Below are 13,819 nucleotides of genomic sequence, written 5' to 3'. Positions count from 1 at the left end.
CAGTGGAGTTTTAAGTTCACTGTGGGTTGCAATTTCAGAGTAAACCCATCGCCTGTTCAGCTGTCCTTTGCTAAAAGGGAGATAGTAAACTCTTCAACTGCTGTCTACTGCTTTAATGGCGTTAATCTGTAGAGCTTATGACTCAGACTGGTAGAAGGATGTTTGTATTACTCTTTCCTCTTTCCCTGGGCCATGTGGATCTTAATAAAGTAAAATTAAGTAAAATTAAGGGGCGACCACAAATTGTACCCAGTGCTTGAATGTGATGTATTAAACTGTAATACCACAGCAATTTTCAGTAGTTTTCCTGTCAGAAGTGAAGTTTCATCTTGATCTATAAAATCTTAGTTCAGGTTATGGAAGACTTGAGATCTTTGAATGAGTACTCTTGGATGCCAGCTGGGAAGAGTTACAGACTGTTGTTCCTGAGTTGTAACCAAGGGCTGGTTTTAGCATGCTTAGAAAATCTTGCATAGAAGGCAACCTGCTGCAAAAGCAGCTCTTTTGGCTCATTGTGTGCACAGTTGAGTACAGAAAAAGCGCAATATTGGAACACAGATGGGCAGCCTAGGGCTTCAAGTGTGCTTAGAGTTATTATATCAGTGTACTCGGAGAATCACAGAATGCTTGAGGCTGGAAGAAGCTACTGGAAGTCGTCTTGTCCAACCACCCTGCTCAAGCAGGGTCATCTGCTACTTGTGGTTTTGCACTACAGAGATGAGCAAGGGATAATCTTGTGTTAAAATACCCAGATCTCCTGTTACCGAGTGTCACATTTAATGCCATTTATCAAGCTTTTACACAGGACACATGTCCCCTGGAAGAGGGTTGGGTGAGCAGGGTGTTGGCACTGCTGTCATCTTGCAGTCAAGTTTCTTCTGAAAGGTTTATAGCATCCCTCCAAAGTACCCTCTGCGTTCTGGTTGTATGAACGTGGAGCTTTCCCTGTTCTTGGGCTCTTCGGTATCGTCTTGCTTGTGGTCTTATGCTGGATACTTGAGAAGATAACTCAGGTATGCAAGCTCTTCCGGATCTAGCATTGCAAATTACAAATGATGGCCCGAAGATATGCGTTGGCATTGAAAAGGAAGGTGATAATCTGGTTGCCATGTCTTCAGAAGGGTGGTTCCAGGCCTGCAGGTACAATGACTAAGCAGTACTCAGCAAAGCAGGGTAGGATCAGTGTTAAGCACTGGCATATGCATAGTTGTTTTTCTGGGATGTGACTGTGTCCACGTTTGTTTATTTAGCATCTCTGTATTCCTGTTTCCAATGTGAGTTTAATAATGTCCATTAAAATGCCAGATCAGCCTCAACAATGATATTTGGAGATACAATCTCGTTAATGCAGAATAGCTCAAGTTTTCCCACAAGTTTAGCTATAGACAGGGTCTCTAATGTTAACTGTGCCGTACTTTTTCCCTCCCTGGGCCATCCCTGTGTTTCCCATTTGTAGTCTCCTAGTTTTGCTGAATATCCATCAGAGAACCGGCATTGGGAGGTCTGCAAGTGTTAAGGGCAAATTGTTCTTTGTAAATATGAGAGTGTGCACTGACAGAGAGCTAGGAGTCTGCAGGGATGGGTTCGGTGACTGTGTAGTGCTGAGAAGTCAGGAAGACATGGGGTGTTTTGACTGTTGGCTGTTTCGATGCACTGATTTCAGTGACTACAAGAGAAGCAATGCTGGTAAGAACACCTCTGTAGTTGGAGGTGGTGGATTTTTTTCCTTCTCTTGCTTTTGTCATCTTTGAAGAGTGGTATCAGTGCCTGAAGACAAAGGTTGATGTCTTCAAAACTTTCGTGTCCTCGTTAGACGCATAAATGGTACCCAGTCTTTCTTTTGCTGTTTCTTTTACTTCTGGTGAGCACTGTGAGCATCAGGCTCCGCTTATTCACTGCGGAGTATCGATGTGTGTCTCTTTTCCACAGTACTTTTCTTGGCAGAATGATTTCTTTAGAAAATACTTCTGTTGTCTCGACCTTCCACATCCTGCCTGTGCTGTCAGTTAACTTGGTTACTTCCTTTAGCATTCACGCATCTCTGTTACCCTCTCTTCCTCCATTTGACTGCAAACTTCCTGACTGCCGTTAGTTCCTCTGTGTGTGTCATAAGCATTGATAGGGTAAAAAAATCTCTTGGTTTCTTATGCTGCTGCTTCATCTTGCTTCTAGTGGGAAGTTTAGGGTTTCTACCAACCTTGAGCTTATCTTGTATCTGTTATCTCCTTTGGGTTATAGCCAGTCATCATTGTCTTGATTTGGCCTCTGCTGCAGCGAAGCAATGAAGTGTTATCATCTTGACTCAAGATCTTATTTTGTGTGTCCTTTCTAGCTCCCTGATTTATCCAAATGCCAGGAAAGTCCTAAGTACCTGATCTGGGTCATGCTAGTGGTAGAAAAGAGGACTGTGAGCTCTTGTTACTTCTTTACTCTTAGTTGAATTCTATTCAAAATTGCTTTCCAGAACCGCAGCACTTTTGATGAACTTTTTCAGTTTCTTGTTCTATTTTCAACCAGCCTCTAATAAACTTCCTCCATTTCCAGTTGCACGGGACTCCTTTGGAGTGTGCTCAGCTTAAGTATTGAAAAGCCACCTCCATTTTCCCCCTCCCCCCAAAAAATTGCATCCATTCTTTTGAGTTGTAATATTTATCACTGCTTTAACTGTTATTTCAGAGTACCCATTTCTTTTTTCCTTTCTTCTCCCCTTCAACTTTCTTATTGCTGAAAGCATTTATTCTATCCTTACAACCCTTTAAGAACAGCAGCACCGCTGGCTGAAATTAAGGCTTCATCTTTTTCTCATTACTTCCCTCCTACCTCTCAGGTTATATGAGACTAGTAGGAAAAGAAAATTGTATTCAGCTGGATTTTAAGGGATATTTTCTGCTGCTTGCTTCGGTTTAGAAACATCTGGAGTACAGTCCAACGGTGAGAATCAACCCCAAATGAAGCCACAAGCCCTGAAAAACTGTGTCAAGTTTAAGTGGATTCTGAAGTTTTATTCAGAGTGGTATTTGATGTTTTGTTTCTTTACTTGATACCTGCCATGGTCTTGAAATTTCACATTCTAGGCAGGTACTCCAGCACCTCTGAAAAAGCATGGGTTTTTTGCAGCCTTACCTCTTTGACTGCTGGGTTATTGTTGGTGTTGTTGTGGGCTTTTGTATTTGTTTGGTTTGGGTTTGTGTGTGTTTGTCTTAATTTCTTGCAATAGTCTTGGATACTTGAGTTCGGCGCTCTCCTGATCTCTAGCGTGAGGAGCTCAGATATTGACATCTTCAGTAAACAGAGCATCTTTATCTGGCTGGATGGTATACGAGTGTTAATTAAATTGCCACAAAGATTCAGATACCTTGAGTAATCAAAATCAAGTTTTTAGTCCTCTCTCCTCTGAGTTATAGACATGCAACTAAAAGTTCCTTGGTAGAAGGAGAGCAATCTTCCAAGAAGCGGGGGAGTTCAAGTTGAACAAGTACCTGAATTTTTTCTGGTATGCTTCAATATGTGCTTTAGAAGCAAGACCAGACAGCCTGCTTGCTTGAATACTGAGTACATCCAGTCTGTTGGGTTTTCTCTCACCTTTTCTTTTCAAGCACCCTTTAAAGCCTTTTTTTCTCTCCCTAGTTTTGAAGAGTACTTTTTTGAAAGTGGGCCTGTCAGTGATAGTGAAACCTCAGCCACATAAAATGCTTTCTAAGGAGAGGAACAAGATGACTGTGGAAAAGGTAAACTACTTGGAATGCGATTGTAAAGAGGGGTTATATAGGTATGTGAGACAGGAGATAACCACACCACTATTCACTATCTTTCCTGGGCATCCTCGCCAGTGGGAAAAAACTGTCCTGTCCTATACTTTTCACACCCATGCTCCTAAAATCTTCCCTAATACTAGTTTTCCAGGTATTTGGAGAGGAAAAGTGATGTATGTGAACCTGAAGGGTCCGAAACTCACTTTGTCATGATATTAAGTGGTGCATTCCTGGGCTAATGAAGCATTGTTGATCAGCAGGTTGCGGGTTCAGCATCAAGGAAGTGTTCCTGTTGGGAAGCTGATGGACCGCACTGAACCGTGGAAGTCTGTTGAGTGGGGTCAGGTCTTCCTCCAGTATAGGTGGCTGCTGCAGAGGGGGTAGCAGCCCCCCTGGGTTGTCTCCTCTCCGAGTTCACCCCTCTTTTCCATCACTTACTAGAAAATAGCTCATAACTGCTGTAGAGCTTTAGCTTCCATTTGTGGCAAAGCATCTGGAAGTCTTTCCCATCCCTGGCAGTGTTCAAGACCAGGTTGGACACAGGGGCTTGGAGCAACCTGCTCTGGTGGAAGGTGTCCCTGCCCGTGACAGGGGTTGGAACTGGATGAGCTTTGATGTCCCTTCCAATCCAAACCATTCTGTGATTGTATGATCTGTAGGTCTTATCAACATGGGTCTGCTGGGCCTTTGACTCCTATCTATTTCAGTAATGAACAGCACTGAACGCCTAACAAAAGGGAAAAAGGCAGCATGAGAGCCTTTTTATGTGCACAAAGTGTACATCCACCCCCTGGCTTCTGTGCCCTGTTTCTTGCAGAGATGATAGAGCGTGTTTACATCTCCTTACACTCGGCTGTTCAGTCATGCAGTTTAACTCCAAAAATAACTCTTCTGGGGGACATTAATCCAGTGCTGGATTATCTTTCTAAAATCGTTAATCAGACTTGGTCCCTGAGGGACCTTCCAGCTGAACTTGCCACTGAAGTTTCTGTTTGCAGGAGCCGAGCGGAGGAAGCTGATGAGGTTTGACAAGAAGCGGTTCCTTACGTAAGGACCCAAGTGGAGGGACCCATGTGTCTCCTCCTGCTGCCGGTCCCTGCCTGGGTGACACCCGCTGTGTCCTGCCTTGTCCTGCCTGTCTTACTGCCCTCCCTTCCCTTCACCTTGTTTCACCTTGAAGAAATGCCATGGGAGCAGGGGATCTGTGCCAGCTCCAGGTGATTCCTGTGTGTGCTGCCTTTTGTCCAGGCAGGAGAAACATGCGCTTTGTTCTGTTAAATTCTTAAATGCACGTGGCATTCATTCCTTTGGTTGCTTTTCAATCATTAACTTCCTTACTTGAGCTGTTCATGAAATGACCTGGCCTGCTGTTCGAATATTGCCTTTCTTCTGCAATAGAAGAAATGAGCTGTTGCAGACTGCTGGTTTCATGCACAACTAGAGCTGCGAGTCACATTAACTCCTCTTAGCCTGCATTTCTTTCTCCTGTCTGTAGGGTAGTAATAGAGTTTACTGCTTGAGAGATGTGCTCTGATAGAATCCCAGGCTGGTTTGGGTTGGAAGGGAGCTTAAAGCTCCTCCAGCTCCAAGCCCCTGCCACGGGCAGGGACACCTTCCACTAGAGCAGGTTGCTCCAAGCCCCTGTGTCCAACCTGGCCTTGAACACTGCCAGGGATGGGGCAGCCACAGCTTCTCTGGGAAAAGTCTGTGCCAGCGCCTCAGCACCCTCACAGGGAAGAGCTTCTGCCTCAGAGCTCATCTCAATCTCCCCTCTGGCAGGTTAAAGCCATTCCCCTTGGCCTGTCCCTACAGGCCCTTGTCCAAAGCCCCTCTCCAGGTTTCCTGGAGCCCCTTTAGGCACTGGAGCTGCTCTAAGGTCTCCCCTTCAGGAGCCTTCTCTTCTCCAGGCTGCCCCAGCCCAGCTCTCTCAGCCTGGCTCCAGAGCAGAGCTGCTCCAGCCCTCGCAGCAGCTCCGTGGCCTCCTCTGGGCTCCCTCAAGCAGGTATAGGTTATTTAAAGTACTTTGAGATCCTTGCATGGAAAGTGCCAAGAAAATAGCAAAACAATTAAAAAAAAAAAAAAAAAAAGGAGAGATTTAATTTCATACATGAATAAAATCCTTTTTTTCCACATGCAGTGCATAGGTAGAAGGGGAAAATTCAGTATGTTTTACTGACATATGTGCTGAGTTAATCCTCAGAGCCATGTAGGTAAATTGAGAGCTCGAGTGTCTGTGTTGATGCATTTTTGCATTAAATTTAACGTACTTTGATTTCCAACTTGAGTATTTATTACTCTGGCTTAGTAGACCAGTGGAAGCGCTGCATAGCATGATTGAAATGCAGAAATATGCTGTGTGTGGCCATAACAGTAACTCACAGAATTTGCACTTTAATGTTCTAATCTGTCATCGTTCTGGAAAACCCTCTTGATGGAAGCAGAGTGTACTCAAGTGGTAGGGATGCTTTGGTTGTGAGGGTTTTTCCTTCAAATCATAAAATAGTGTGCTGCGGAGCATGGAAGTTGCTTCAAACTCCTCCAGGTTACAGCTGCATTAGGGAAAATACAGGGAAGTTGCCTTCCTTTTCCTCAGACACCCCCCCTCACACACTTCATACAGTTATGCCTGCACGTGCATCCTGTTGCTTTCAGGTTCTGCCTTGAAAATAAATGTTGTAAAAATGAGTTGCAGAGTTGCTCTTGCATGTCGGTGCTGCTCGGATCCCACTGGGAGAGAAAAAGGAGTTGCGCTTGAGAAAACTCCATAACTAGACCCTTTAGTGACTGATGTCCATATCCTTTTTACTGCTTGACTGCTGCTGGCATGACAAAAACCAGTTGAAATCGGTACTAGTTCTTCATTCACATCATGAAAATTGCTTACTAAATTGGAAGCGTTTCACACCAGGGGTTGTGCCTTCCTTATTTCACTCGGCAGTGTCTAACACACTGTGTGCCACTGGAATAAATAGTAGGTAATTTGTAATTGTCAGCACTGGAGATTGCAGAACTTTCTTTGCAGTCCTAATTTTGCGATGACGGCTAAGCATCTGTTTTGACTTAAAAAGCCCCAGCTTGTTTCTGGCATTGCCACGCAGGTAGAATGAAACGGAATTATCTTTTGGATCCTGCATTGGATTCATAAGATTATAAACTAGAAAGAAAAAGTCAGCACATTTAACTAAGATGCCCACTGAGAAAGAGGAAGAAATGCAGTGACGATTTTATATAAGCTTTTCAGCATTCGGACCACACTGATGTCTCCGAGTTGGTCTTCTCGTGGGAGAAGTGGAACTACATCCATTTGTATTAGTTAAAGATCTGTCGCTTTGCTTTGTGTTTTATGACTGTAAAAGCATACGTATATTAATAATTATAATTATGTAGGAGATCTGTGCTAGCCTGCATGAAGACTAGTCACATTAAATTGTCTTCTGAATGCTGTGGCAGACTTCTCTTGTACTTTGCTTTGGAATGCAAATGCTTAGTTTCTATAGCTGAATTTGATTAACTTCCCATCAACTTTTCCTGGACTCTTCTTTCTTAAACCATTTGCTTTCTTCTGGTGTGATTTGTTAAGATGGGGACTTCAACTCGCTGCAGCAAAATGCCCACATTTGTATGTGAGAATGGAAGTCTTCTGCAAATATATGGCTGTGTAATGTTGTTTTGCTTTCGTAGTCATGGCCAGTGGTTGTGAATCAGCATTTTCTCTCCAGCGTTCATCGTGAGCTTTGGCATTGGCTAACCTTTTCGGAGAGGTATTGGGCTGCGAGTTACCTTCTCTTTGCCTCTCATGGTAAGAGGTGACAGCGCTCCGAGTTGCTTCCCTGTCTTCTCCGTCAAAGAAAACATGCTTGACCATTAAGTAGGTGGATTCTATGGTTTTATAGGTCTCCCTTCTCTCTATATATGCATGTGGCCTATTTTTCATGAAAACTCTAGAAGAAACGTGATGGGGGGTGGGGGAATAAAACTGTTGAAAATAAGGAGTTGCTCATTTGAAGTTATCCTCAGTCAAGTTTGTCTGGAAGGAGTTGCTGCTGTTCTTTTTGTGTTGTGGCCAATAAACCAAAGGCTCTGGCTGAATATTCCGGTGCCCGTCCTGCCAGGGATGCCGTGCATGCCAGGGGATGCAGGGAGAAGCCTGTCAGTCTGGCACTGGGTCATCCAGCTCCGCTTAAGCGCTTAATACCAAGCATTTGATACCAAAATGTCACTAGGCTGAGACTACCAAGGGCTGGGAAACACTGTCACCATGAGTATGGGAGCAAAAAGGTACCAACATCTTGGTTTTCTTTTGGCTGTTGAGGTGGATTATTGGCAGCTCATTGCTGCCAACAAGTCTTACTTTTCTGCCCATCATAGTATGCCACTCTGGGAAGCAGTTTGACTTGAATGTGGTAAAAACCAGATGACTGAAAATACCTTTTTAGCTGATTACTTGAGTCAGTGCAGGGAGGGGAGTGCCTGTGGGAGATGCGAACAGCGGGAACATGAGGTGTCAGGGGAGAAGGGGCAGGAGCTTTGCAACCATTCAAGCTCTGCGGGGGAAAAGAGGGCCAAAAGTGAATGTCATGACTACTCTTAATGACCAGCAAGCCAGTTGCGTGCTTTAATTGTGTTTATGCCCGATCGCTGTAACATCTACCAAATGTGGATGTATCACTGAGTTTTTTAATCACATTGTTTAGTCTTTCCAGGCACTTCCTGCAATCCAGTCTTATTTATAGACCGTCCATTGTCTTATTTACTGCCTTGAGCCTCGCTTCGTGGTGACATGAGATCCTGTCAGCATCACAACTGGCATTGTTGGAAGTAAATTGCTGGAGTGTTAAAGTTCATAAACTGGTTTTATAGTATGTGTTGAGAACCCTATGTGGAATGTAGCAGGGCTTGCAAACACGGGGGCCTGGGCCTTTTCAGAGTACACCAGACAGGACACAGTAAACGGAAAGGCAGAGCCTTCTATGTGAAGGATGGACCAACTCATTTATAAGTAGTATGAGATGAGGGCACAAAACTTCTTAATAAGGGGATGGTTTTGTGATGATGTTCAGCCTGATCTGAGTTCTGCAGTTGGAGAAGGGTTGTTAGACTGGGTTAGTTGAAGCAGCAACTGAAGGTGGTCCGAGCCTTTTATTATTTGTCCTGTACCTGTTTATGGCTTTTGGATGCCTGGTGCATTCTGCCAGCTCATCTCTTGCTGTAGATCTTTCGGAGGGTATATGTGCAAGCATGTGTCCATGCTTTCACCACTTCCTTCTCTTTTCTGCTAAGAAGAAGTGGGACTGCGCCTCTGGGGGTTTCTGCAGCTTCTCTGGGTTTGTCACACATGCTGGTCCTCAGCAGAGGGAAACCGCTGTGCTTGGCACGGAGGACTTGGCAAAGCAAGCAGGAACATCGCAGTCTGCAGCAGGGTGCACAGGTTGCTGTGCTTGAGATCTTCGCTTCTTGAGTGGCTGTCCTGCCACCAGCAAGCTGGGAGAGGGGTGAGGAAGGTTTACGTGCAAGCCCGGAGAGGCTGAAAAACGTTTGTTGTTACTGAGGTTGGTTGTTTCTATTGTTTGTGAGGTTACAAACTTTGATGAGCCAAAAGAGACAGAACTGAAATTCTGCCAAACCTGAGGGCTCGATTCTTCCCCTTTTCTCTCCTTCCCCGCAATTCACAGCCTGAGCTATTTGACATGAGATCCTATTGATACTCATATTCTTTGAGATTGATATTCATATTCTTGCAGAACTGTGACGTTTCGTGTAGCTGATTCTATGGTTATGAATGCATACTATATCCTCGTGGTCTGAGATTTACCATAAAGAAGTATTTATATATGGGTATCTCTGGATCCGTTAGGTGAGGATATCTCTGTGTGTATATGTATATGTGGAAACTGCTGTGTGTTCTGCCTTCTTCCTGACATCCTGGTTGCTATAGTGCAGTGATCTATTTGTGAACACCCAGAAGATCATTGCTATAGTTAAAAGAAACAGTGTTTCCTGGCCATAACTTCCTCAGCAATCTCTTCTCCTGGTTAAAGCTTCAGGTTAAAGCTTTAACCCATTCGGCCGCGTTCCCTGGGACTCCAGCAGCCACACTATAACAGGAGCTTCCTCCAGTTTGTTGCTTTTCCCCCACCGGCATGTTTTAGCAACATTTAAAAATAGTTTCTCTATTTAAATCTAATGCATGCCTGTTATTCACCGTACATTCCAGTGCTTCAGCCATCTTTCCAACAGACTGTCGAGCTGTGCAGAGTGTTGTGGTGCTGTGTCCTGTGCTTGCTTCTCTAAGATGTGCCGTCCTGCTCTTCCACATCCACACACCCATAGGTTCTCATCCACCTGCCCAGCCAGGCAAGCTGTAGGAGCCGGAGCGGCAGCGCTGGAGTTTGGGTCTGAACTGCTGGATTTTTGTTTTCTTTTATTTTTCATTCTTTTTATTTCCCCTTCTCCCTGCAGGTGTGAATGAGAGAGCCTCGCTGCAGCATTTAGTATCCAGTGGTACTGGCTCCGAACAGCAGCAGCGTCGCAATGCCCCCTCCTGCTGATATAGTGAAGGTGGCAATTGAATGGCCAGGTGCCTTCCCCAAATTAATGGAAATAGATCAAGTAAGTGCCTGTGTTCGTGTGTGTTTGGCCGGCCTGTGCGTAAATAAGTTCTCCTCTGCGCGCGTGTGTCTCTGCATGTATCTGTACTTAGATGCACATGTATGTTTTTGAGTGCTTGTGTGGTTGAAGGTGGTTTTTTACAAGGGGCGCAACCCTTTTCCTCTCTTACTGCTTAATGTGTTTGATGTGTTCAGCTGTTGGGGTTTTTTATTTGCTTGTTCTTTTTAACCAGCTGCTTCAAGAAGACGTTTACTACTTGTGTGACCCACTTAACACTTTTGTGCCTGTGTTCCACCGCAGAATTGTGATGATGATGTTACCTCTGGGTGGAAGGTCTTCAGATTTTTAGTCGGTGCTTTGTATTTCAAGTAGGGTCATCCCAAATGACTGCAGCAAGTGCAGGTGTCCTGGGTTCAGCTGTAGCTTAAACCACAGCAGCAGGTTTTAGAACTTAAGCAGTGGTGCACTGTGAGCAGGAGGATGTTGGCTGTTCCATACAGGAATCGCAGGGCTTGTCTTGTTTAGCTGGTAATTTCTAATGCAGTGGCCCTATGGACTGATTGGAGGCAGTGTATAGAAGCTAACAGATTCAAAATGATGAATTAAAGACTGTTTGTAGGTAATTTGGGGTGTGTAGGGAGGGAGTTGGGGGGAAAACAAACCAAATCAAGTTACAGAAATGCTGTGCGTTATGTTCTGGACTTCTCTGAGATTGTTTTTTGTGGCACATGCATTAATATTAAAAGCAACCTCTTTAATATTAAACAGCTCACCCATAATGTTTTGAAATCATACAGCATATTACCTGTTTAGAATAATTGTTAGTCCTGCAAATAGTATTCAGAGTTCAGGGAAGCATTTCATAACATGCTTAGACCCTAGTGTATCTGGGGACCAAGTACATTATAAAGTTCTATTGGAGAGGAGAAAATGTGAATTCATGCTGAAAATGTTTTACTGAAATGGGATCCTAATTTCTTGGTGCAGTGCAATCGGTTTCCTTCTAGTTAACCCTTTTGTGGCATATGCCTAGGAAATTCCTGCAGGAACTTTGGAGAAGCATGGTACTAGAGGGTGGCTGCAAAAAGAGCAGTGTGATTTTTTTAGGCACTCTGAAAGCCCTTTTAGTGCACAAGGGGGTTCCCAGGTGGTTATTAGCACGTCGTAGTTTGATTTCCAGACCTGCCAAGCTTCTCCATTTTCATTTGCTGAATTATAGTTTTTAGTAAGCATATATCTACAGATACAAATCTCTTGCCTTCTGGAATGAAGAATGTTTGACTTTTTTCTTCTTATATAACAAATGTTAGGCACTGTGCACACTGTGTTCGGGGAAAGATGCATGTTAGTCATGATGAACAACAGCTTATCACTCCCAAGTACAGTGGGTACAAAAATGAACAAATATTATGCGGTCTCCCTCCAAACAGCAAAATAATACCAAAATGATTGGGTTCACTTTACAAAACGGCTTTAAGTAACTCTCAGTAAACCCCTTATCTGAAATATTAGCTTAGCACCCTGGAACCTTGTTTTTACCTGTATTATAAAAGATTTAGGAGGAGACAAGAAAGATCAATGCTGACTTATACTGGGTAGATCTCTTCCAACCCATCCTGACAACTTGTCTGCAAGCTTCCTCATGCCACTTTACAGGGAGGAGGAGGAAGAGGGAAAGTAAAAGTTGAAAGTGAGAAGGCTAACAGTAGCCTGCTCCTGATGCAGGGGGAAAGGGGGGAATGAAGTTTGACAGTCTCATCCCTCACCTTTCTGACATGGAAAATCATGACAAGACATGAAGATGGGAAAGAAACATCCCTTCCTAATACCTAATAATAAAAACCTGCACATTTGCCTTTTTCAAGGATGAGAGCAATGTGGGAATGAGCTCTGAAAACATACAGGGTGATGCATGCTTCTAAACACACATCTCTGTCTCTGGTTCACTTAATTGCTAACTTTTCCCCAATCTGTTTCCTTTAAAACATCTATTTAGTTGAAGAGCTGTAGTGGAGGAGATGATTCATCCCTCAGATGGCTAGCTGTTGGAGATGATAAAGGGGAAGAGGGAAAAGGAAAGCAGACAAGAGAAATGACTTGCCCATTGACCAGGCATTGCAGCCCGTGCCTGTCTCCCAGGTGGGAACTGCTCATTCAAGCACCATTTGACATATACTCAGAAAATCCTAAAAACTTTGCCTTCCAGTTTTCCCCCCCTCTCTGAGCCTTTACCAGCAAGAAAAACAGAATTTAAAAGAACAGCACTGTGCTATTGCTTTAAAAAGAACAACAGAAACCCCCTCACTGTAGCATGATGCAAGTTCTTTCCGGGTACTGGGGCTATTCCAAATATTGAATTACAAATACCATGTAAGAGATCAGAGGAAAATCTGGGTATTTATTTTTTTCGATGGCTTGCTGTATACGCTTGGTAGCTATTTATATTCAGTTGCACAGCATCCCAGTTCACCTGCTGTGTATGTGCATATTTTGTTTAGCAATGAAGAGAACAAAATACCCTCAAAATGAGGAAATGTCATTGTGAAACCCCAGAGATTGACAGTGGTGTACTGGAAAGTGTTGGGCCTGAAAAGAGTATTATTTTTCCACCACATGTTACTACACTTTACGTTCAAAACTTCCCCTTTGGGTGCATGACTTGTGGCAACCTGGACTTCATGAGGCGCAGCTTTACATAGTTGAGGCTTCCCATGACGCTTGTCAAACTGGGTTCATCAATGGCAGTTTTAACTTTAATCATACGAAATCAGTCTCACTGAGTTGAGAGGCTCTTTGCCTGCACAATTAATATATAATTAAGTGCTTTTCAGAACTGGCCTCTGTGCCTAACCCTTCTTCTCATTCACTGAAATGGGCTGTTTGACACTAGGGTTTTACAACTGCTTTTTTCCTGGAAAGTTGCTTTAATAAAGGAGGGTGAAACGGCACATTATTTGCTGCCCTCTCTCTATACCAGGTGGGGAGTAATTAAGCTGCAGTAAACCCTGCAACTGGCTGTTGCCTGCAGGCATTAAAGCTGATTTTTGTGCAAGCTAAAGTACTTTCTGCTTTCTCCTTGAGAGATGGACTTGGCTGAATTCACTTATTCTCTTCCAGAATACTTGTGTGGGGGTTTTTTTTTTTGTCATTTAGGTTTCCCCCCATTTCCATCACTTTCGTCAATTATAAAGTTGAAAAATAGCCCCTAGATTCCCTCCCCCTGCAGAAATCACTACTGGCACTATAGGTACTGTGGTCAGAATTAATTGTTCATGAAAAGATTTGATTATGACTTTAAGAGTGGGGGTATAGTGATGATCTACTTTTAAGTCTTACTGTCCTGTCAGGGGAGGAATGGGAATGAGTTGATGTCTGAATTTGCATTGGGATCTTATTGGGGAGTTTTTGGGGGTGCAATGTGGAGAAGAACTGATTGGTAGATGCTGACTGTTCACTTC

At 43.8% G+C, this 13,819-nt stretch overlaps 1 protein-coding gene across 3 annotated transcripts in view; it reads left to right on the top strand.

Moving 5' to 3' along the window:
- The window catches only part of ELMO1 (engulfment and cell motility 1), a 278,325-nt gene that overhangs the window by 38,982 nt on the left and 225,524 nt on the right, over positions 1 to 13,819 (top strand). For all 3 annotated transcript variants that reach the window (XM_032919775.1, XM_030477045.2, XM_030477054.1), the window contains exon 3: positions 10,212 to 10,361. Coding sequence is in view for 2 of the 3 variants with exons in the window: in XM_030477045.2 (XP_030332905.1) it covers positions 10,284 to 10,361 (78 nt within the window). In the remaining variant the exon portion in view is untranslated. The remainder of the gene's footprint in view (positions 1 to 10,211; positions 10,362 to 13,819) is intronic.

This window comes from Strigops habroptila, chromosome 1 (assembly GCF_004027225.2).
Source record: "Strigops habroptila isolate Jane chromosome 1, bStrHab1.2.pri, whole genome shotgun sequence".
NCBI lineage: Eukaryota > Metazoa > Chordata > Aves > Psittaciformes > Psittacidae > Strigops > Strigops habroptila.
Note: the sequence above shows the minus strand (reverse complement) of the source record. Positions and strands in the feature narration are given on the sequence as shown.